At 44.7% G+C, this 25,111-nt stretch overlaps 1 protein-coding gene and 2 long non-coding RNA genes across 3 annotated transcripts in view; 1 reads left to right on the top strand and 2 right to left on the bottom strand.

The window, feature by feature from the left end:
• Nucleotides 1–1,446: 1,446 nt before the first annotated feature.
• On the bottom strand, nucleotides 1,447–20,697 carry ETFB (electron transfer flavoprotein subunit beta). Its single transcript, XM_072980216.2, has 7 exons — nucleotides 20,569–20,697; nucleotides 14,704–14,862; nucleotides 8,882–9,040; nucleotides 7,891–7,953; nucleotides 4,593–4,751; nucleotides 4,192–4,379; nucleotides 1,447–1,694 (listed from the first exon to the last, which is right to left on the bottom strand). Exons 1-6 carry the CDS (start codon nucleotides 20,629–20,631, stop codon nucleotides 4,209–4,211), a joined length of 774 nt encoding a protein of 257 aa, XP_072836317.1. The 5' UTR covers nucleotides 20,632–20,697; the 3' UTR covers nucleotides 1,447–1,694; nucleotides 4,192–4,208.
• The window catches only part of LOC144584331 (uncharacterized), an 11,368-nt gene continuing 1,089 nt past the window's right edge, over nucleotides 14,833–25,111 (top strand). The window contains exons 1-2 of the long non-coding RNA XR_013538515.1: nucleotides 14,833–14,915; nucleotides 24,282–25,111. The exon at nucleotides 24,282–25,111 is cut by the window's right edge and continues 1,089 nt beyond it. This is a non-coding gene — a long non-coding RNA (uncharacterized LOC144584331). The remainder of the gene's footprint in view (nucleotides 14,916–24,281) is intronic.
• The window catches only part of LOC140702091 (uncharacterized), a 3,870-nt gene continuing 1,780 nt past the window's right edge, over nucleotides 23,022–25,111 (bottom strand). The window contains exons 2-3 of the long non-coding RNA XR_012081138.2: nucleotides 24,494–24,604; nucleotides 23,022–23,541 (exon numbers count right to left, since the gene is read on the bottom strand). This is a non-coding gene — a long non-coding RNA (uncharacterized LOC140702091). The remainder of the gene's footprint in view (nucleotides 23,542–24,493; nucleotides 24,605–25,111) is intronic.

The raw sequence follows: 25,111 nt of genomic DNA, 5'->3' as shown, positions 1-25,111 counted from the left end.
TCAGTCATTCAATGGGTCTACTCTACTTGGGACTAACAGATGGATCTAGCCCATCAAAAATATGGGACACTGTAGTGTTAACAGAGTTCAACTGATCATGTACACGGATTTCCTCTTATCCTTTCAATGTTATAGAGCAGTGGATCCTAACTTTGGTTAATCCAGGTGTTCTTGGATTGCAGCTTCTGGCCAGCACAGCTAGTGGCGAAGGCTTCTGGGAGTTGCAGTCCAAGAACACCTGAGTTATCTAAGGTTGGGAACATTCGCACTAGAGAATCTGCCTCAGCAGCATAGGTGTTCAAGAAACTAGCTACATGCATGATGCATAAAATATGACAATTTTATCTGCTCAACTGATCTTGTTAACATGAAACGTAGGGAATTCCGCTGGGGCAGAGCAGACCCTGAATTTTAGACCTCCAACTGACCTCACTGGTCATACAATTTCCTAAATCAATGGGAGGAAATCCAACTTAAGAAAAAGAAACCATAAACCATTCTGGACTAATATTAAGGAACATGAAAGTTGCCAGGCCATCATAAAAATATTTCTTTTTTGGGGTCTTAACTCTTGTGTTTAAACAAAAAGAGAGGAATGCTTTTAAGTCATTTTTCAATTGTTACTACTTTAGACTGCGGGAAGCTGAATGACTAATATGCCTGTTATATAATCCACCCTCATTCTGTAGAAAAACAGATGCCAGAGGAAAAAGTTCAAGTCTAGCATTCTTCCCAACACTCTTGTTTCATACACGCAGAGAATCACATTTCCATCACTGCTAGTGGTGGTTGAAACGGAGTACAAAAACCGTAAAAGTTCCGACCCAAAATGAGTTTGGTTTTGGTGGGGGGTTTTTTTAAGCCACCATCCGCTCCACTTTGTGGCTGCGTCAATGATGGTTTCACCATGGCAACAGCAGCAGCAGCGATTCCCAGATACCAAGACACACTAGGACGGCTGTGTCAGTCTCGTTATCATTATTTAAAGGCCGAGTCGAGTAGCACTTCTGAGACTCATTTTAATACAGCATAAACTTCCACAGACTGTAACCTCCTTCAGATGCCAGAAACGCTTGGCAGCAAGCAACAGAAGGCAGTTAATGCTATGTACTCTTGATATAAGTATTTGCACAAAGGTGCCAAAGGAGTAGAGAGGGCAGCAAGACATGAATTATTCTTGCAACAGGACAGGAGAATCTGATACTGAGCTGAAACGTGCAGCTTTTGTGATTCCTGGAACAATTTTAACAAAGGAACGTCCGCCTCCAACTATGATCTGCAAACGAAGATGAGCAGCTCAGCCACCACTTCTATAAAGCACGGGTCATTAAAGGCAAAACAGACCCTCCAGATGCCCAGGGCAGATCGTTTACCGCAGAAGGACTGGAGCAATTAATTTGGGATGCAAAGAGACGACAGCAACTTGACACTTGCTCGGAGCACCTCTGAAGATCACACGGCATTTATTGCAAACCCACATCATTAGTACAGAAAACAGAATTAAATTCTCATTCATTTTCCCCCCACCCCCTCCCCCAGTGGCCAGCTGGGCTGGAAGGCAGCATGGTTACGATCTGATCTCGGAGGGAGCGACTGACTGACTGGGTCCCACAGAGGCAGGAAGACGGGTCCTTGAAGGGCTACAACCCCCTCAACCACGGCAGACCACATCCGACAGCAGGCTCCAGGCAAGGCTGAAAAGGAAACAATATGGGGAGTTATGCCTTCTATCCTAATGCCACTTGGTAAGTTAATCACCAATCTGGATTCTACTGAAAATGATTCAGAATGATCTTAGATGGTAAGGTGGAAGCATGATTTTTAATTTTCCTACAGCACCTAGCGATTATAGGCACATTATACCTAATAAGCAGAAATGCATTATCAGGAAGTCAAACCAGTAAGAATTTAAGGTCAGTGCCAGTTCAAGATCATTAGAGTTAACAACTTGCTCTGGTTTGGTTCGGCTACTTTGCACCCCTTCTTAACAACCTTAGATGCATTTCATGCCGGTTAAGGTCATAAACTCTTATGATTGCCATAGTAACTCCTAGAAAAAGTGTACAATAATATTTGACCTGTGGGGGGGGGGGATGCTGTTAAAAAAACAACAGGCTTACCTGTATGCGCTAATGCCACATCCTTGAAACATGTTTTCAGTAGTCAAATAAAAGTGACACAGCCAAATTAAACTTCAAGGGTTTTTTCTATGTTGACATCCATAGCAGGGAAGTTTCCTAACTGCCTATCTACTCATCCTCTCTCTCTCTCTCTCTCTCTCTCTTACTGTCTCATCTAGAAAATGACAGCAATTAGAATGCCATTGTAAACATGGGATGTCCCAAATTCGGATGCGCCACTGATTTGATTTAAACATGCTACAGGTTTAAGCCAGCAGATTTTAGGTTGAGTTTTCTGTTCCAGTTTCCTGCCTCAGAGCCACTTTAGATTCACACTCGGTTTGATTCCCCGCTGTGTGCTGGGCCCAACAGAAAATCCAATTTCTAAGCTGAAAAATCGTATAAATCAAGTAAATCAAGGCCCGCTTTCTTTGCTTCTTCGTCTTCTTTAGCTCATTTTGCTTTTAAGATGTGGGCCTTCAAAAGTTTTTGAGATCTATTGGCAAGATTTGGAAACGTGAAGGGTGGCATAAACACGGAGGCTATCGTGTCAGGAAACAGCAGCCATGCAAAAAAGCGGTGCACAATGCCCTGCAGCTTAACTAGAAATCAGGAAATGCCATCTTGTTCCCTTTCTCCAAAGATTCAGATTCTGACACCAACTTCTATTAGTAAAAGCTAAAATCCTGGACTGTCATAATAACTGACCCAAATCCTTCATTTTAATTATTGTGCTATGGGAAAGCTGCACAGTCTCAGGGTGCCCCCAGAAGAAGAGAATGGTAAACCACTTCTGAATATTCACTACCTAGAAAACCCTGGAAAGGATCACCATAAGTTGGGAGCTCAGTGGATAGCTCAGTGGTTTGGATATCTGACTGTGGAGCCAGAGGTTGGGTGTTCAGTTCCCCACTATGCCTCCTGTGGGTATGTCAAGGATAATTTCCAAACCTGAGACAGAACAAGGTTTGTGTTAATTAGCAGCCATGTTTGCACAGATATGCAAGATGCTGAGTCATGCAGAATGCTGAGTCATGGATTATGCAATATCTGCCGTGGTTGGCTGTATGCAAATATGTATATGCATATATGTATGGAGATGTACTGTAGATGTTTCAGATCTCTTCCTTGGATGTCATCCTGTCGTGCTGCCGGTTGGAACTGCTGTAAATACTGTAAATACATTTTGGTGTTGGGAGAAGCTGCCTGTGTGTGAGAGAGTTATTTGGACTGCCTGGATTGGACAAGACTCTGCTAACTTTACGCCAGTTTCGCGCCAACAGAGTAGAGCCAGCCTGGGTAGCCCTGGGCAAACTGCACAGTCCCAGGGTGTCCACAGACAAAAGGAACAGCAAACCACTTCCAAGTATTATCCACTTGAAAAACCCTGGAAAGAGTCACTAGAAGTCAGAATTGACTTGACAGCACATGATGATCCTTATTAAAATGTTGTGACACATTTAATCAGTTGTTTTCCCTGCACAGGCTAACCTTTCATTTGAAACTGTCCTTGAGGCTCTACTCGACTTGGCTTAGCTGATCATCCTATCAAAAAAAGCGAGACTGCCTCAACAATTCTGAAACTCCATCTAAGGTAGGTGAACCCACGGGCTCTGTTTTGGGACACGGTGGGAGGTAACATCAAACCCACTGCCCGCTTCCAAGAAAAAAACCTGCTCTTTATTTCACAGCCGTATCTTACAATGTGCTTCTTGGTCTCAACCTTTAAGAGGGACAACATGTTGGAATGTAAAGGTTCCCAAATTATGCCAGCGATCAGGATTTAGCGCCCTAAGAACCTAAATTTGTTTAAAAGCAAGCCAAGAGGCCTTCACAGTTGCAAAAAAATTAGGCTTCACATGTCTGTAAACAATGTCCAGCCAAATCTCAAAGGAAGCCAGGGATAAGCCACAGTGCCTTGCATAGCCTTTTGTCAAGCTCCAAAGAAGTCAGCTTTATGCAAACCTTCTCATCTTGTACAGGTTACCAAAATCAGCATTTCTTAATACTATATTATCGAAGCAATACGCTTCTGCTGCACTGATAGGTGTAACGCATATATTTTCCTTACCAAACTTGCATGAAAGCTCAGATCAGCCCGCTCTCTTTGAGTTTCACTACCAGATCATCGACCGTCTCCACCTTTACTCCTGCTTTGCGCTGGGGAGGATCCTCCACACTTAAAATTTTCACCCGTGGGGTAAGGTCCACACCAAGATCAGAGGGCTTCACCACCTCGATCTTCTTCTTTTTAGCTTTCTGGGAGCCAAAGGAGAATGAAAAAGGCAGGGATAACTTAACTGTAGCTTGTTGCTAGAACAAGGGGGATTGGTTATTAGAATCTTTCGTCACCAAAACAAGGATTCAGGACTCATCTTGGTTAAGTTCCCTAAAGAGACAGTTGAACAGTCTCCAGTTGCAGTATGTTGTCCAAAGTTAAGGAATGGCTACTACACAACATCTGGACCATACCATTATGTTGGGCAAGGTGGCATAACGTGGCTCGTTTAGTCGTAGGTCAGCCGTCACCACCGCTGGCAGTTTCAGACGCACTGTCTCCAGACCCCCATCAACTTCACGCTCAACCTTTAGCCAGTCCCCATCCACAGTCACTTCGGAGGCGAAGGTCCCCTGGGAAAGGAAAAGAAGCGCTGCTAGGTTACCAAAGTGACAGGTTTTGCTTTATATAAAATAAAATAAGCACCTCAAACTAAAGTCTCGTATCTTCCTACACTGTGCAGAGGGACCTGTGAAAAGGTGGCGTTGAACACATTCCAATGCTCAACAGTTGTTTAAGAGCTCAAGAGAATATTTAAACTGCAATGCATGCTGGGTTTTGAAGAGTCTTAATATCCCGACATTCACCTCTGTACCTAGGATACAAATCCCAGAAATCCTGGCCAGTGCAGGAAGTAGTAAAGGCTTCTGGGAGTTTTCATCCAAGAACCTCTAGGGACCCAAGGTTGGGAACCACTGTCTTAAAGCATCATTCTCAAAACCCATTGCGCTGACTAGTGCAGGCAACCGAACTCACCCATTTTAGGTGTATCTGAGAGCTGGGAGAAATGGGGAACAATATCATGAAATTTTACATTATTATTATTATTATTATTATTATTATTATTATTATTATTATTATTATTATTATTATTATTATTATTATTATTATTATTATTATTATTATTATTATTATTATTATTATTATGGATACCTATTGTCAGCATCTCCCAGCCAGTATTGCCGCTGGAAATTCTCTGGGAGGTGTAGTCCTCGAAAGTCAATTTTCTAAGTTCTGGAGCTAAGAAATCTCATAGCAAAGTAGTTGAAAGTAGCTATTGTGGTTCACAACAGATCCAAGACAGGGGCATTAGCTTGCCTCCGTTGGGGAGGGTGGGGTGGGCACAAGAGTGACAGCAGTGACACTATGGGGACCCCGAACTCCAAGGCACAAGCAGGGAGCAATCCAATCGCTTGAAGGCTGTGTCCTCAATACAGTTTTGAAACTATGGTCAAGCAGCCAAGAAGCACGTTCTGTCTCTTTGGAAACTTGGCAATAGGGTGTTAATAAGATTTCAATGGGTTATTTCCCTCCCAGCCACTCCAGTTTCATCTGCCCATTAATTAGGCCATTAACTAGGCCATGAACTGAGAAAAAAAAAAGGCCCAAACAAAAACAGACGGCTGGAGATTTGTTCTTCATTATGAAAGATGATGACAATGAGGCCAGAGGGCTCCTTCCTTTAAGACAGGGTGGAGAACCTTTGGTGTTCAGACTACTTATGGTCCTTCTGGGGTCCCAATACGCTGGGAGTCCTTTCCCCCACAGTACCACCATCTGGTGGTTTCCCAGTTTCTGTAAAGGGGGCTGTTGGTGCATTCTGAAAGTGTGAAAAAAATGTCAGTGGGAGAGTAAAACTCAAGCAAACTGATTTTTTTGTTGTTGTTCCACCCATCACTGGGCTGCAGTCTGAGAGATCACTGATCTAAGACAGTGGTTCTTAACGTGGGCGATAATGCCCCCCAGGGGGTGATTTCATTTTTCAGAGGGGCGGTAGAACGAAAAGGGGCGGCATGGGGGCGCTGGAGCAAGCCAAATCTGTGAAGATGGCTGCAGCCTTTTTACAATGTGCATGAATATATATTTTCCTCCAATCTTAATTTAGTTTCAGAGTTTTCATTTTGAAATTTTTAGTTCCTGTATGGCGGTTTGTTTTTATTCCCTTTTTATATTTCTTTTTGTGTCTTAAAATTCGCTTGCAACTAAATCATTAAATGTTACTTTTTGGGGGCATTTCATTTTCTTGGAATTCAATTTTGTTTTCAGGGGTCATTGGATTTAAGTGTCTTTAAATAAATAAATAAATAAATAAATAAATAAATAAATAAATAAATAAATAAATAAATAAATATCACCGCGGGGAGGGGGGGCGATGATAACTTCGTCAATGGCTCAAGGAGGCGTTGCTTTCAAAAAGGTTAAGAACCACTGATCTAAGATATCTCTGATATTGAGTACGTCGCTCTGGTTCATAGAGGTTCCCCACGGTAGTTAAAAAATAAGACAGATTAGTTCTCCATACAGTCACTTTATGGATGCATAACCCATCTCTCCATCAAAAAAATTCACCAAACGATGAAAAACTGATGATATTTAAATGAGAAACTGATATTTGAAGTGCTTCAGTAACAGAACTTCTGCACAGAGCACAGAAACATCAATACAAATAACAAGCAGGGACACAGAGGCTTTGTTTCCTTGTCTAGCAAATCTATGGAATGGTGTAAGAAGTTACAGTGGTGCCTCGCTTAACAACGTTAATTCGTTCTAGTGAAATCGCTGTAGAGCGAAAACGTCGTAAAGTAAAATAAAAAGCCCATTGAAATGCACTGAAAACCATTCAATGCGTTCCAATGGGCTGAAAACTCACCGTCCAGTGAAGATCCTCCATGGGGCAGTCATTTCGGGTGCCTGTAAAGTGAAAAATGGCTCCTAAACACAGCGGGGAGCCATTCTGTACACCCAGCAGCTGTTTTGAAACCCTACGATCAGCTGGGAACCGATCATCACAAAGCGGAAAAACCCCATTCAAACCATCGTTTTGCGATCGCAACAGTGATCGTAAAAACACTGTCGTCAAGCGGATTCATCGTTGAATGAGGCAATCGTAAAGCGGGGCACAACTGTATCCTCATCTACGTGTATTGTTGCTTGCACCAAGCTGTTTAACACACACACACACACACACACACACACACACACACACACACACACACACACACACACACACACACACACACACACACACACACACACACACACACACACACACACACACACACACACACACACACACACACACACACACAAAAATTCCTCTAGGACCGGGGTTCCCAACCTTGGCTAAGCCAACTGTTCTTGGACTGCAATTCCCAGAAACCCTGGGCATCACAGCTGGTCATGCAGTCCAAAACACACCTGGGTTAACCAAGGTTGAGATCCACTGCTCCAGTTCCTAGTTTGAAACCAGTTGGGCAAAGAAAAGAGGCATCCCAACTCTGATGAAAGATGACACAGAAGGAAGCCTTGGCCCCATGCAAACCATCACAGCTGTTCTACTCCACAGATCCACTTCCTTCCAAGTTTTGCTACCTGCATGTATAGAAATTGAGTGTGTCTTCCTTGACAGGCTGCCTCCTCCCCATCCATCTCACCAGCCTATAAGGATTGCTTTCACTGCCACTCCTTTCTCCTAACTCTCCGACATGGTACCTGAGGCCAGTCGAGAAATGCTGCCGCCATCTGCCCTGTCTGGTTGCAGTCATCATCAATGGCCTGGGGAAAAAGAATCAGACAAAAGCGACGTCAGCCACAAAGGGAAGAAGAACGTTTAGATGGTCTTCCAGGGTCCATGCAAGATCTTCGGTGGACAGGACAGCCCTTTCGGTGTTTCCCAGGGCTTTGCACAGACTAAGCCTGACGCATACAGGCCAGGTCTTTCAAGAACAACATGCCTTTTTTTAAAAAAAAGACAGTAGCCAAAATGGACTGAAAGCACTGCAAGCAACGTGAGACTTGCTTTGGCCTCTTGACAGTGGGAAAATGTCCCTCCTTGACCCTTCTTTTCAAACCTGGTGATTTATTCATCAAAATAGAAAACTAGAACCATTTTTGGGCCACGTTTCAGCCCCCACAAGGTAAGATCTTGCATCCTTCAGGTCTGGAAGGAGGGACTGTTGCAGGTGATGCTGCTTCTCAACACTGCCTGGTTTGGCCGGGAACCCTACATAGATCTTTTGGGGCCAGCTCCCGGCCAGGATATGTTGCTGGCCGTGTCTTAATCACAAGTTAAATCTTGGCCTAGCATATGTTTGGCTCAATCTCTCTTAACTTTGGCACCAGCCTTCCCTTGACCTTTATCCAGAACACAATCAAGTCTAGGCTATGCTAACATCCTTGTGGTGGGAACAGTGGGATAAACAAGCTCCCCGTGCCACGATCCTAAGAGCCAGACCCAATGCAGACTGACGCCTGCTGGCCCATCTCCTGACATTCTTTCCACGGGAGGGCATGAAGTGTAATAAGACATCAATCTGCTGGGAGTTTTGGCCTTCAGCCTTCTCAGAAATCTCAACGGCTAGAAATATGTTCTTTGACTGATGTCTCAGATTCACAAAGGCACCAAAGCGGCACAAGTTCATTTCTACATTGTATAGTTTGCCGAAGCAGAACATAGTAGCCCTTTCCTTCTAGGTTGTCTCACCTGCTTGCCCAGCAGCAGAAGGTGAACCCCTTCCTTCTTGGCCAGCGCAGCCAAGATCTTCGAAACCTGGAAAGGACCGAGGCTTTCATAGTCTTTCGCAGGGATCTCCACGTGCAGCCCTCGGTCGGCTCCCATCGCAAGGGCGGTGCGAATGGTCTCCTGGGGGCAGAAGAACAGCGAGAGCAAGCCCCACATGTGACCCATCTGTTTGGCAAGAGAAGCCAGCTAGAAGAGAAGCTTCCTTTCTTCCAAAGCTCACTACTGATTCTTGGGACTCTCTGTGTTCATGCTGCTAGACCAGCGGGTGACTAACAACAGCCGGAACAGCACAAAAGCAGAAGCTAGTCAAGAGTGGCTACACTGAAAAACTGGTCATCAAACAATAGCAGTAAAAGATGTTTTTATTTCAACTGGTTTTTCATGGGCAGGGTCAAGCAGGAATAAGATGGGTAGGTATCACATGGCATTTACAGTAACCTAAAGTTCTGGAACAGGGCCGACTTCTAAACTAGCTAAATGAAAGAAATACTTACTGATGAGGAGTGGCTTCTGTTAACTGCTATCCACCAGGCACGGATCCTTCATTACTTTCAAAAAGAGAGAATGACAGTCTATCTCACAAAGGCTATACTTGTCATATATAGAACCCATAGCTGCTAAAGTTGGCTAAATAAACTCAGTGAGTGAAGTCTCTATCTGTGGAGCCAGAGGTTGGGAGTTCGACTCCCCACTTTGCCTCCCGCTGGCAGAGCCAGCCTGTGTGGCCTTGGGCAGGCAGGACAGTCCCAGGACACCCCCAGAAGAAGGGAATAGTAAAGCGTTTCGGAATATATACCCAGAAAATCCCTAAAGTGGTTGAAATAAGTCAGAGTTGACTTGATGGAACATGATTATTGCTCCTAAGGTTCTCAAGGATTACATATACAGTGGTGCCTCGCTTAGTGATCACTCCGTTGAGCAACGAAATCGCTTAGCGACAGAGTTTTTGTGATCACTTAGCGATGGTCCCTATGAGGGTTTTTTGCTTTGCGATGATCGTGGGGAAGCGATCATGGCAAAGCGACCCTTTTTTAACAGCTGATCAGCAGTTTCAAAATGGCTGCCAGGAAAACAAAATGGCTGCCCGCTGTGTTTCCTCGCTTTAGAGGCACCGAAAATGGCCGCCCCTATGGAGGATCTTCGCTTAAAGTTTAGTTTTTAGCCCATAGGAACGCATTAATTGCGTTTTAATGCATTTTTATGGACTTTTTAATATCGCTTAGCAATGAAATCACTTAGCAACGCTTTTTTCTGGAACGGATTAACGTCGCTAAGTGAGGCACCACTGTATGGAGCCGTCGTATTTTACCTTCACTATAATCTGGCAAAGTGATCAAGTATGTTTTGTGGGTGAGCCAAATATTGAGCCCAAGCCTTCTGATTCCATCTTACTTTTGTGCGCCTAAACATTTTCTTTTAGAACATTGGAACACATATATACTGTATACTATATGATCCAAAACCTGGAGTCTGCGTGACCCTCTTTTTGTACTAAATCAATCTGCCACCATAAATGGTAGAAGTACCTCCCAAAAGCTAGGGAAGGGAGCAAAGAAAGTGTGGTGCCTTATCAGCTGTCCTTACGCCAACCCTTACCCCACATTTAAGATCTATATGCTTGTCTAGCAACCAAATATACAATAATGAAATGCTTTCATTAGGGAAACAAGGGCCAAGGTTTAATGAAGCAGAAAAGCAAGAACCACCAAACCACTCCATATGCTTTGTGTTAATTCTTCTGAATGTTCCTTAGAAGGCATATTTATACATCCCTGTGTATGTATGGCAAGTAATAAAACTGAACAAAAATCAATGCTGTGTTTTAATGATACTTGAGACAGGTATAGAACTTCTCCCTCACACCTGTTAAAAAGAGCAAGAACAGCCTCTGTGGGGAAGGTGATGCCTGCCCCACTGGGAACAGAGCCAAGACACAGCAGATACACATATTGTCACATAAACACACCCATCAAGTGCCATGCAGCCGCTGAGTTAGCAGTAGTAAATACACTTCTACAATGCCCAGCCTTTTTATATAACTGGAGGAATCTTTGGAGACTGGGAGGTGGGGAAAACAATCTTAAGAAACGGAAGCCCCATCTTTCTCCGCCACCTCTGAGATGGAGGCATGTCAGCAAACCTGCCACAGGGGGAGGACTGTAGAAAGGGACCGTTAAGAGCTACCTAGCCAGTGAAGGTCACTGGCAAGCAAAAGCAGTGGTGCAGAAAATAGCTGGTGACGGTGGGGCTGTCAGGACGCCGGAGCTGGCAGAAAATAGAACAGAGCCAAACCTTTGGAGAAGGAAGGGAAAGAGACGGGTGGCGCGTCTGAATCAGTCGCTTTCAGAGGCCGGAACGGGTTACACCCAGAGACTCATAAGGTCACCACTGCGTAGGACTTCCAAGAAAAGAAGAAGAGAAGTTGCAACTTTCTACATCACTGCTGGATTCAAAAATGCTTCAGGAGAGCACCAGCCACAGCACTTGTCTGGCTGCGTTCTGCCAGAACTGCTTGATAGCTCGATGGTTTAGGTCTCTCTGGCTACAGAGCCAGAGGTTGGGATTTCGATTCCCCATTGGGCCTCCCTGACAAGGGCGGGATGATAATCCATAGGATCCCTTCCAGCTATGCGGTTCTAAAGTGATGGTAATGATTGTAAAGATTCCTCAGCATTTACTTGGGTGTAAGTCTGCTGCTACCACCATGAATTTGACCAAACTCGGGGAGGCAGTGGAAGACAGGAGGGCCTGGCGTGCTCTGGTCCATGGGGTCACGAAGAGTCGGACACGACTAGACGACTAAACAACAACAACAACAACAACAAGTCTGCTGATCACAACACGTACGTACATCCAAGTATATATGTGAAGGATGGCACCACGAGCAGCTTCAAGGCAAAACACTGTTTTCCCCCGCATCTCCCTCTTTAACACAGATAAACATCTGTCAGAAATTCACATAAACAGATGCCAGAAATTCTGGCAGATGATGCCTTTTTTTATTACACATGTTGTGACACATTGATATATGGTGAAAATTCTCTCTTTGGCACAACTAGAAATAGGACAACATCCCTTTCTCATTTTTGTATCTGAGAAATCTCCAAATCCTAGGGTAAACAGAAGGTAATTCAGGATCTACATATATATATATATTTCAGTCCAATCCCCAGTTATTTCAGGAGAGTAACATGAATGCCAGCCCCACTCCCTTAGACAGTTTGGATTTCTGTTGAATAGCTCAAATACAGATTTAGAAGAGATAGCTGTGTCAGCATATCAGGCAAAAAGAAAAGAGAAATACTGTAAAAAGCAAAGGCGAAAAAAAATGTTGTGGCAACTGAAAGACTAACTGCTATATTTTAAGAGAGTTTTCATGGACAGTGTCTGAGGAAGAGGACCTCTCTACAAAAGTTCACATTAAAAAAACGCAGTTACTAGTTTTTTTTTTTCATTTCTTTTCGCCTCAAATACAGAGTTCTGGTTGTGCACGCAGGCCACACGTTAAAAGCACAATTCATGGCAGGAGGCAACGGCTACTGCCAACAGACCTTGCATTTCCATCTGGCTATACCCCAAACTGCTGTTCTGTACCTGAATCCAGTCACTGCATTGTAGGATTGAAAAAGAAAACTGCAGGCAAACTTGAAGGTTCTCATGCGTGGTCCAAACCTAGTGGCACAGAATACCTGAAAGATGGAACTTAGGTTCCAGAATCTCACTGGAAATAAAATAAAATAAACAAGCTTTCCCCATTTGTGGGCATGAATGCTTGCTAAATTACCCAGGTCCCTGCTGTTGCCAGCCATGCAGTGGATGAGAAAAACCACTTTTAAAGCACAGGGATACTGCCTTGCTTCAGACAACCACAAGCCCGTGCCCTGAATAAGCGGAGAGAATCAGGCTTCTGCATTGCTTCAGACATTCAGACCCAAGATTTGAAGCAAACTGGCAAATGGTGCTTCCTCAACATGATGCAGCAGGCAAGCATCCTGCAGAACCTTTTCCTGAACTGCTGGTGCCATCTCGTGGCCATCACCTTCGGTAGAAAAACCATGATGTAGAATTAATTACCTTCGTGGCTCCATTCTCTACTTGGAAAATCCTGAAAAGGGTTGCCATAAGTTAGAATTGACTTAATGGCATGTGAGGATGAGGATGATTATGATTCAGCAAGGAGGCTCCTAGGCAGGAAAAAGGTGCAGCACCCATTTCTCGGAAGGAACTGGAGAAAGGCATTTGCAATTAGCAGTTCCAACCACCAGAGAGACACACACAAGCCTTTAGAGGGGAAGGTCAGCATGTTTGGATAGGAATTAATAAAGTTATTACCTCCACAACCCCTCCATGAAGGGATCTGCTTTTCCTAGCTAAAAACGGTTAAGAAAACTATACTTAGCATCAAGGTCCGTGATGAACCCTACCACTTATTTTTTATAATTATATTTTTAAAATGATATTTTACAGAATATAAGGGGACAGGGCTCTGAATAATGAGTTTCCACAATCCAACATCCTCTCACAATGAAGATCCGTGTGCCACGGACATTAACAATGGTTCATAAGCCAGCTCCTAAAGAGCTCATGATCTCCCTAGGCAAAACTGTGGTTCATAAAGCTAGGCTGCTTTATCTTAAATACATTCATTATCTGTTGCTCTGTTCCTAGTTTAGAAACCTCCAAGATAAACTGTTATATTGTAATTCCCCTTTTTATTTTTTATTTTTTGCAAGACCGACAGGCTATTGCTATCCAAGTTTAAGGTCACTGGATAACTCACTGAGTCGGATACCTGGCTGGGGAGCCAGAGATTGAGAGTTTGACTTCTCATTGTGTCTCAGAAGAAAAGCCAGCCTGGGTGGCCTTGGGCAAGCTGCACAGTCCCAGGATGCCCCCAGAAGAAAGGAATGGTAAACCACTTCTGAGTACTCTCTACCTAGAAAAACCCTGAGAAGAGTCATCATATTTCGGAATCAATCAGGTAACATGCAAACTTATATATGTTATATGACATAGCGAAATATTTTCCACAGTGGTACTCTGTTGGTCTGTAGCAACACAAACAATAAAACATCTGATAACATGTTAAAGTCTAGCAAGTTACACAATATTTAGCATAAACTTTTGAGGACTGCAGTTCACCTGAACATCTATATCATTACCTATGGAAGTTTATGTCAAATAAAAATTACCTTGTGGTATTCATCCTGAACTTTTGTAAGACACATCCATTTGGCTGCAAAAGCTAGGTTTATAACTTTAAAAGGGGCCTCTTTGCTTGTTTATTGGCAAAACTGAGTATAGGCTCTAATGATAAGAATGTAGAAGATTGTGTGGTTACAACAGGATGAATCTCATTGTTATGTCACATTTTTGTTTTGGGATCTAATCTTACTTAATGTGAAGACTAGTCATGAGCAATTCTCCCCCCACCCCCGAAGTTTGCTATTTCCAGGAATCCAATCCTGATTCAAACATTAAATGCCTCTTGAATGTTCTTCGAAATAAGTCTGAAATTATTTCATCCGGGAAGAAACACACACACAAAAGGGACCAGGAGGAAGGAGAACAGAATTTTTTGCAACAGCAGAAGTGACTACCATCTGAGGATGGAACTGGGACGCAGGATATCATGAATGGGTTGCATTCACATGTGCACACTATAGAGAGAGGTCTGGATTCTCGGATATGGTTAACTTCTTTTTTCTTGTTCAAGGCTAGCTTTTGCCCCTCCCCAACCTCATCTCTGACTATTCTCTCCCGCAGAGGAAACAGATTCTCACCTGGCACTGCTGTGGACCACAGCTTACAGCGACCACTTCGGAGACGAGCTTCTTCTCTTTCAAGCGCACGGCCTCCTCCACAGCAATCTCACAGAAGGGATTCATGGAGTGCTTTACGCCATCCGTCACCACGCCTGTCTTGTCGGGCTTTACCCGCACCTGCAAGATGGACAGCCTTTAAGGAAGGAAGGCCAGGCTGCCCCAGAACTGAGGTACAGTCCCTTTTCTGCAACAGCAAGACCTAAAATGGACTCTTTTAAAAACTGAGAGCAAACCTCTCAGCCAAGTCTATATCTCATAGGGTGGACAGCTCAGTAGTTTAGGTATCCGGCTATGAAGGCAGAGGCTGGGAGTTCGTATCCCCACTGTGCCTCCTTGACAGGGGCTGGACTTGATGATCTATAAGGTCCCTTCTAGCCCTGCAGTTCTAAGATGATGATTTGCACCCTTTCTTAATTTTTACCAGGAACACAAAATGACAATGCATACAGTTCCTATCTGCAGCCTTCTGAGAGGGTTAGTTAGTTATTTAGGTCATTTTACCCTACTAAATCTCAAGACTGATTCACAAAGTGAGAGGTTTGATAAAGCAGATACAATGGATGCATACATAATACAGAGGGAAAGAGAGTAACCCTTTGGCATCTCCTTTCACCTCTTTCCCTCCAATTCATTTTGGGTGATTATTTTTCTACACATGATTATCTCTAGGCATGCATGGGAATGCAATTACACTGAGAAATTGCTGACATGACCTAGTGGTTCACAGATATGCTCAGCGATGCTCTTGGCAATTGGGGAAACTCCAGGAAAGGGCACCAAGGTGGCAGACATTAAATCATGTCCACAGACTGCCAGATCATATGATTCCTACCTCCACAGAATCACGTTATGTATTTATTCAACTTTTAGACTGTTGAAAACAGGAATGTCCACTGTGTCCACACTCAGGACTACTGGCGCATTTCCAGAGACTGTGGGTGGTTTAGATATTTGGCTGCAGAACCAGAGGTTGGGAGTTTGATTCCCCACCGTGCCTCCTTGAGAGGGGCTGGACTTGATGATCCACAAGGTCCCTTCCACCTCTGCAGTTCTGAAATGATTATAATTAGGAAAAGAACCCAGAGGCGCTAGCAGAGGAGAGCAGTACCATTACGGATCCCTTGTGTGAAATCTAACAGTCACATGTCATGATAAGTAGAGAAAAAGAAAAGAAAAACTAAATGGATGAAAGACAGTGTACTCATTGCCCAGGGAAAGAACCTTCCTTGCCTTTCCTGCTGCAAAGCCAATGATTAAATCATCAAAGTCCTATTTTTGCAGCACTTTTGATAGCAGATCTGGAAAACAGAAAGAGCAGGAGAAAAGAGAAAGGACTGAAAGTGTAGAGCAGCAGGCACCTTCCCTTGCCCTCTTACTGTATAAAGAAATGAGTGCTGACTGTGTCCACAATCCATTTACAGTTTCTCACTCACTTGCTTCTCAGTGTCTGCCATAGGTAGCCAGTTGGGACTTTATCCTGGCAGCTAGAAAAAAGGTGAGGAGGGGAATGAAACTAAAACAGGGTGCCAGCACTAGATACAGTTGCTGGTTCTTTTCTGTTTGGGCAACATAATTCAAGTCTACTGGAAACACACAAATGCCAACATAGACTGGGACACAGAATACTACCAAAAGGGCAGAGGGTGGATTGACTTTGAGTCGTGCACCCTTTATTCCACCATAGGGCAGTTTAGGGGGCCTGTGCCTACTGCAACCCTGCTTATTAATTTTGGAATTGCTCCTAGTCAGTTAAGGGAGAAGGTGTTTCTTCAGGCACGTTTGGCCCTAAGCAGTTTAGGGCCTTAAATCTAGGCTAGAACTGGGCCTGGAAATGGACTGGCAATTGGCGAAAACACAAAGTACTTGTATGGTATGATCAGTCTCGGTTAACAATCTGATTACAATAGTTTGGACTAACTCAAAGCTAGATTACTATGTAGCACAGAGCAGTGATCCAATATTTATTATAAATAACTCAAAGTTGACAAACAAGCCATTCCAAATGGTACTAGCTGGTAATCTAGAAGTCACAAACCCCACATTTAAAATTAATCTTGGGGCAATACTTTGCAAATCATACGTTTTTACTGCTTCTGCTCCTGAGATTTGTCAATACAATTTGAATTACCTGGTAGGGGTGGTCTACCAACACTTGGTAACATTAAATTAATACTGAATAAGACGTGCGTCAGGAATTGTACATGACAAAGGGGCTTGAGTCATTCAGAGAGGCTACGGGCTATGCCGTGCAGGGACACCCAAGACGGACAGGTTATAGTGGAGAGCTCTGACTAAACGCAATCTGCCTGGAGCAGGAACTGGCAAGCCACTTCAGTATTTTTGCCAAGAAAACTCCATGGACAGAAACAAAAGGCTAAAATATATAACGCTGGAAGATGAGCCCCTCAGATCAGAAGGCGTCCAACACGCTACTGATGAAGAGCAGAGGACAAGTACAAGTAGCTCCAGAGCTAATGAAGTGGTTGGGCCAAAGCCAAAAGGACGCTCAGCTGCGGACGTGCCTTGAAGTGAAAGGAAAGTCCGATGCTGCAAAGAAAAATACTGCATAGGAACCTGGAATGTAAGATCTATGAACCATGGTAAGCTGGATGTGGTCAAACAGGAGACGGCAAGACTAAACATTGACACTGAACTAAAATGGACAGGAATGGGCGAATTCAGTTCAGACGATTACCATATCTACTATTGTGGGCAAGAATCATGTAGAGGAAATGGAGTAGCCCTCATAGTCAAAAAAATGAGTGGGAAAAGCTGTACTGGGATACAATCTCAAAAATGATAGAATGATTTCAATACGAATCCAAGGCGGATCTTTCAACATCACAGTAATCCAAGTTTACCAATGCTGAAGAGGCTGAAACTGGCCAATTCTATGAAGACTTACACCTTCTAGAACTGACACCAAAGAAAGATGTTTTTCTCTTTATAGGGGATTGGAATACTAAAGTAGGGAGTCAAGAGATAAAAGGAACAACAGGTAAATTTGGCCTTGGAGTTTAAAATGAAGCAGGGCAAAGGCTAATAGAGTTTTGTCAAGAGAACAAGCTGGTGATCACACACACTCTTTTCCAACAACACAAGAGGTGACTCTACACATGGACATCATCAGATGGGCAATACTGAAATCAGATTGATTATATCCTCTGCAGCCAAAGATGAAGAAACCCTATACAGTCAGCAAAAACAAGACCTGGAGCTGATTGTGGCTCTGATCATCAGCTTCTCATAGCAAAATTCAAGCTTAAACTGAAGAAAGTAGGAACAGCCACTGGGTTAATCAGGTATCTAAACCACATCCCTTATAAATACACAGTGGAAGTGAAGAACAGGCTCCATGATCACTGCAGATGGTGACAGCAGCCACAAAATTAAAAGACACCTGCTTCTTGGGAGGAAAGTGATGACAAACCTAGACAGCAACTTAAAAAGCAGAGATATCAGCTTGCCAACAAAGGTCCGCATAGTCAAAGCTATGGTTTTTCCAGTAGTGATGTACGGAAGCGAGAGCTGGACCACAAAGGCGGCTGACCGCCGAAGAATTGATGCTTTTGAATTGTGGTGCTGGAGGAGACTCTTGAGAGTCCCATGGACTGCAAGGAGAACAAATCTATCCAATCTGAAGGAAATTAACCCTGAGTGCTCACTGGAAGGACAGATCCTGAAGCTGAGGCTCCAATACTTTGGCCATGTCATGAGAAGAGAAGACTTCCTGGAAAAGACCTGATATTGGGAAAGTGTGAAGGCAAGAGGAGAAGGGGACGACAGAGGACGAGATGGCTGGACAGTGTCATCGAAGCTACCAACATGAATTTGACCAAACTCCGGGAGGCAGCGGAAGACAGGAAGGCCTGGCGTGCTCTGGTTCATGGGGTCATGAAGAGTCGGACGTGACTTAACGACTAAACAACAACAACAAGGAATTGTACAAACACACACATGGAAACTCTGGAATGCCTTCCAAAGATTCCCGTTAACTTACGCTGTTTGCTATGGAAGTAGGGAAAGAAAATCTAGTCCTGGAAATGATCAACTGTTAAGTGCCTCGACTTTTCCAAAACATATGGGTCAAAGTTCAGTTGGAAAAAAACTCTGTTTGCACAAGAAAGTCTGACGACCAAATCGTTGTTATTTAACAGCAAATGCAGTCCGGGGTGGGGGGGGGGGGAAGTACCAGCACATATTGCTTCATAGGTTGTCTTCATCAGGAATTACAATGATAGGTTTAAATTCCAAGACATGGCAATTGAAACCTTCCTGCCATCAGAACCTTCCTGTATTGTCCTGTGTAGCCTCTCTTTACCAAATTGCAGCAGTGATGAGTGACATGAAGCCCCTCCAAACTGCTGCTGGACTGAGACTCCTTGTTTTCCATTGCTGTGGGCTGCACTGGCTAGTGGCTCATGAGAACTGTAGTAGATGGATCCAAGGGAAATTATTGACAGGGGGAAGGAAAGAGTAAGCCAGGGAGGATTGTTCTCTTGTTGCATTTCTACATAACTGGATTCACAACACATTGCTGAGTTACACTTGTGTAAGTCCATCAGGCAGGTGTGTGCCTGAAACTCCAGTGCCGAGTTTCTTCATGGCCAGTGAGAAGGCCACTGGGTGGTACACAATTAGCCTTATCAGGCAAAAAAAAAAGGATTAAAAAAAAAAAAAGACAAAAGCATTGCGGCACCTTAAAGACTATTATAATATTTTAATGTAAGCCAGTGGTTCTTAACCTTGGGTTACTCAGGTGTTTTTGGACTGCAACTCTCAGAAGCCTTCACCACCAGCTGTGCTGGCTGGGGTTTCTGGGAGTTGCAGTTCAAAAACACCTGAGTAACCCAAGGTTAAGAACCAGTGATGTAAGTCTTTGTGGACCCTCTTAAACCCACTTAGTCAGATGTATGAGGTAGGGAACAGGGATTAACACTCTGTAGGGGTAAATAAGCAACAAGGTTTGTTTGGGTCATTATGGGGTGTAGTGTTGAGACCTGCAAAAGGGATAGAAATATTAAATAAGATTTAAGGAAGGTATTGAAGAGAGAGACTCTGAGAACACTTTTCTGGGATGGCTGTTTATACATACATACATATTAAATATTTAATGGGCCTTCCAGATGTTCTTGGATTTCAGCTCCCAGAAATCCTGGCCAGCAAAGGTGCTGGTGAAGGCTTCTGGGAGTTGTAGAGCACAGTGGGTTCCCAACCTTGGGTCTAGATTGAAACTCTTCAGGCAACCGCCCTACCTAGGAAACTTTAGACCAGCAAATCTGGTTGGGTGGCGACGACAGCGTTGGCCTGGGGACTCTTTTAAGTTCAAAACCCAGTGGAGTCAAGAAATTAAACCACACGATCTTGGATCGGGGGCATCGCTCTCTGCCTGGCCCACCTTCCAGGGCTGTTGTGTGCGAATACGGTGGGGGAGAGAGAGAGGAGGGAAGCCATGGACACCCTTCCGGAGCTCACTGGGTTTAATCAGCATTGCCCAAAACCCAGTCAATCCACTGCCCCTTCCCAGGCCTACTCACGAGTAAGTCTCGGGGGTGAGCCACTGGGTGCAGCGACAGGGCCCATGTGGAGCTCGAGATCTCGTAGGCAGACCACTACAACTCCCATGAGCCCCGGGAAGCCTAAAGGGAAAAGGTGATGGGAGGTGTTCTCCTCCGACCGACTCGCGAGGAGGGTCGAGGGGCGGCTGAACCACAGCAACGGGAGAGCCAAGGAAGTCTCCCGGCGAGGAAAAAGGAAGGAGAGGAAGACCCAGGCGTCCGAGAAGGAACACCCCCCCCCCAACCCAGGACTCCCCGAGCGCACCTTCACCGCGTAGTCAATCACCCGCTTGACTCCCACCATCGCCCTCAGCCCGGCCGCCGCCATCTTTCTCCCCTCTCACCCACTCTCTCTCTCTCTCTCTCTCCGCTTCCATGTACCCGCCCACTAGGGTGGCTTAGCCAATCAGAACACGAAAGGCCCCCCTCGTGAGGAGCTGAATGGGCCGGGCTACGGCTTTTGGGGGCGGGGTGTCCGAGCGTCCAATCCAAACAGAGGGGTCCGATTTAGGCCCGCCCCGTGGAACAACCGGAATAAGGAGGCGTGCTTCCTTTCAAGTCTGATTGACGTATTCTCTAAGCCAGTCATAGCAGGACTCTGCCCCTGGACCTCGAAAGGGGCGGGAGCGAAAGGGTATGACGTCCACCGGCCATTTGTCTCAAACCAATCAGCATCGCCTCGCCCTCTTTCCCACCAGCCAATAAGGTTCCCGCATCCCTGCCTTTGATGAGGACACGGAGCCCAGGTCACAGAATGTGGGTGAAAGGGTAGGGCAGTCACGCGTGTCGTGTTTGTGCGCATTCAGACGTTATTCCAGCTGGCTGACACGTGAACAGAACGGGATTTTGTTGCAACCGACTGATATTTTCCATAGTTCAGAAAAAAAAATAGAAAAGGCCGTGTGGTCCTTCCGTAAAACCAATGCACAATCAGGGGCATTCTTTATTAGCCCACTTTAAAAAAATCAAACACCTGGTTTCCGTCGGTAGTTCGTCTTCTTCAGGCTGGGCGTCAAGATTTTTTTGCATCGGACAGAAATAAAGAGAGTCCCAAACATTCGTGACAGATTTGCTTCTGATAGTCAGTAGAAAGGCAAGCTACAAACGCCAGTGGGTTGTGGTGATTTCACATCCCACCTAAGATAAGCAGTTGGTGTTGCAATACTTTGAATTTTAGGTTGATTTCCTCTAGCTGTGCAGGGGATTTACAGAGTAGGTAGGATAGCATCAGTTCCACAAATTAGACTGTCCCCTTTTCTCATCAGCTGGCACTTACAGTTTCAATAATTCACTCAGACATTAATGGCAGAAAGAATAGAAACCATTTTCTTACAGTGAACATATAACAAGCCTCAAGAGATGCAGAGAGCAGAAGGGCTGGGATTTCTTTGGTTTCAGAGGCAGGAGGGAATGGTTGGTTTGTAATGCATTAGACCAGTGGTTCTTCACCTTTGTTACTCGGATGCTTTTGAACTGCAACTCCCAGAAACCCCAGCCAGCACAGTTGGTGGTGAAGGCTTCTGGGAGTTGCAGCCCAAAACTCCTAAGTAACCCAAGGTTAAGAACCAGTGCATTAGACTGACGGTCATTCTCAGCCAAACCTACTAGAGGCAGCATGCAAAGTTGCAAAAACTTCCAACAGTTGGCTAGATTTCTCATCCCAACTCTTCAAACAAAGAACCATCCAATGATCTCCATGCTTCTGTTCACGTCTAAACGGCACATTCTGAAGCCAAAATCTAGGTTTGACAGGTTAGCAGTACCCAATTCTCTGGGATTTCAGGTGCGAACCCTCAAACCTGGACCATACATACCCAAACTGGAATTTCAGAGTCTGGGTTTGAGACTTGGTGGGCCCATTTCCACACTATGAGGTGCCGTTGTAAGGAGAGGGGCAGAGAAGCTCAGGGATTTAGATCTCTGGCTGTGGAGCCAGATTGGGAGTTCAGTTCCCCACGGTGCCTCCTTGAGAGGGGCCGGACTCAATGATCCATAAGGGCCCCTTCCAGCTCTTCAGTTCTGAGATAATAATAATTACTATCATGTGCTCTCCCAAGGACAGAGATGGTTAATTTGTGGGTCCCCAGAATGCTGCACTGTTGACTGTGCTAGCTATAGCTGATGGGAGTTGGCATCTCACAACCTCTGGAGCACTGTAGGTGTCATCCTGCCATTTGGGCACCTTTCTGAAGTTCTGGACTCTGCCGTCCTCCCCCACCATTAGCCACATTAGCCACATTTGTTGAAGCAGATGGGGATCTTCGTGCAATGCATGTTGGCCAGCAGCAACTTGTATCTTCAGTTTCAAGAAGGCTATGAATCAACTCCAGGTATTAATCTGCCCTAGAGATGCGCACATTTGTGTTTCTAGACTACAGGTCCCAGATTTGCTTAGGGAGCATAACTAAAAGCTGAAATTAACTGTGCCTTGTGAATTCTAGAAACTATGATTTAAAAAAAAAAAGAAACCCACAGGTATGCAGTCTGGCTTGCATTGTTGCAGCTCTCCAAGGTGCTGAACAGGACTGGCTATGGGGGAAAATGGTGCAGCATTTTGAAAAGCTCTTGTAAAGTGCACTCTGAAATGCGGAGTGGATTCCTGAACCCCCTGAAACTGGAATCACCAGCAGCCATGGGTCTCAAAGCCACTTTGTTGAGGAAGGCTGCATTAGAGACAGATGCAGCTGATTCTATAAGAAGAGAGGGACCCGCAATGAGCATATTCAAGGATTTTTATTAAGGATCACTGCAACAAAGGGCAGGCAGAACAAATACAGGGGAAATGTTCATGTCTCAGTCCACAGGGGCAGATTGTCTCTCCTCCCCCCAGAATGGCACTGATGCACCCTAATGTAACCAGCTGTCACGTTTAGCTTGGGAAACCCTGAAAGTGTCACCCACCATGGGAACATAAGGATCTTTCCAAGCAGGCAGTGTTTTGAAAACCACACGCTGTACCAAAAGTCCTCTTATTCCCAAAGGCCAGAACATTTCAGGTCTAGCATTGCTTTACACATTTGCAGTCCATCCACCTACTCCTTAGAGAAGTTGCAGATTGCCGCTTGTAATCATACTGACGTATCCGACTCTGGTTTCGTTCTCTTCTTTTTCTGCAGGGTATCTTTGGAGGTACCTTCCGCCATTCAGTTCTCTTGCAATGTAAAAATAGTCGTGGCTGCAAGAAGTTGTTCAGCTAATTCCTCTTTTTCCCAGCTTTTGGCCACAAAATGGCAAACTCCTGCAAAGCAAAAGCATAGCAATTATAATGCATTTTAGCATTGCTAAAAATGCAAAGCATTGCAGTATTTTTTTTTTTTTTTGCAGTCAAACCACGCCATCCTGTTTAAAACAACCACTGAATAATGGCAATAACATTGGTACTGCTCCCCTTCGTAAAAGCCCCATCCTTATTAGTCAGTTTAGCTTTTGGTTTTAGTCCAGAGACCTTACAGGGAGCAATCCAAGGAGCTGAATCCTACCAGTAGAGTCGGCAGTTTGGATGGCTCTTTTTAAAGTTCATATTAAAATCTGGAGCAGGTTCACTGCTCCCATGACATCGGACTGACCAGCTTTTACTATATCCGAGGAGGGAGGAGGGTCCTTAATTTTCACACTTTTATTGAATTGGTGTAGTGAAGGAATGGTCAACTGTTGCCCTCCAAATATTTTGGTTGTTGCAGACCCCATGGGCACTCAGAATTGCTGGTGCTGACTAGGACTAGTGGGAGTTCTAGGCCAAAGGCTTTGTGGCCAAGCTCTTTCTAGGGCAGTGGCCCCCAACCTTGGGTTTCCCAGATGTTCTTGGGCGGCAGCTTCCAGAAATCCTGGCCAACACAGCTAATGGTGAAGGCTTCTAGGAGATTTAGCCCAGGAACATCTGGTGAACCTCTTCTAAGGTATCTCAAGAGGGTCTGATCTTAGCCCTTCCTTGCTTGGATTCAGGAAGGTCTCATCATCTAAGCTCTCTCTTCCTTGCAGATTCCAGCCGTTTGAGCAGTGCATCTCATACCTGCCATGGAAACCACAATCACAGAGAACCACCCTGGTGCCAAGGACCATGAAAGGAACGTGTTGGGCTCCTCGGTTGCGGACCTCATGAAATTGAACAGGCCTATGCCTCCTGTGAACCCTGAAGGACGAGAGCCAATGAGAGAGCAAGAGTGGGAAGGTCAAGATGTTAGATTCATTACCATTGGGTCCCGAAGAGGTCAGGGGTCTTTCTTACTTCTCTGTTGCTAGACAACGGCAACCTCCTTCTATTACCCGTCTTCCCTGGGACTTGGCAAAATGGCCAGCCGGTCCTGAAGGGCAAGGACAGTGCAAACACAAACTAAATGAATGACTCTAGGCTCTTCCAAATGGAATATTTTTCCCTTCACCTCATGTTTTCCTTGAGGCCAAAACAATGTGAGCTTTCCCAGAATATCTAAACATCTCTTTAAAAAAAACTACTCATTGGCTTTTTTAAGAAACTTCCTTTCTTTAGGAACAAAAATATATTAAGAAATCCCTCTTTCTGTTAGAAATCTTTAAATCAAATTTTAATTCAGTTGCGTCTTAGAGCATTAACTGAGTGCACTCTGAGAGCTTCTAACCTGAGGCTTTCACCATGGACATCGACTGCAAACGGGAAGGGGTAGACCTGGCCTCCCATTACAAACCAGTGCTAAAAATAAACCATGTTTTCAGGAGGAAGAAAAAGTCATGGAAACAAGCATTGCACAAAGGGAGAGGAAAAGAGGTTCATCTGCATGGTGGAGAAACTGGCAATAGGATCAGTTCAGAACCCCATACTTTAAGAAGAACAC

Source organism: Pogona vitticeps, chromosome 9 (assembly GCF_051106095.1).
Source record: "Pogona vitticeps strain Pit_001003342236 chromosome 9, PviZW2.1, whole genome shotgun sequence".
Taxonomy (NCBI): Eukaryota; Metazoa; Chordata; class Lepidosauria; order Squamata; family Agamidae; genus Pogona; species Pogona vitticeps.
This window is presented reverse-complemented; position numbering and strand designations above follow the sequence as displayed.

What these genes read in the sequence shown, in the direction of transcription:
- ETFB (XM_072980216.2), bottom strand. Translation starts at nt 20,631, where the DNA reads ATGGCGGCGGCCGGGCTGAGGGCGATGGTGGGAGTCAAGCGGGTGATT. An exon ending in TGATTGACTACGCGGTGAAG is followed by an intron (nt 14,863 to 20,568) that starts GTGCGCTCGGGG and finishes TCCATCTTGCAG; the next exon opens with GTGCGGGTAAAGCCCGACAA. An exon ending in CATTTCTCGACTGGCCTCAG is followed by an intron (nt 4,752 to 7,890) that starts GTACCATGTCGG and finishes TTCCTTTCCCAG; the next exon opens with GGGACCTTCGCCTCCGAAGT.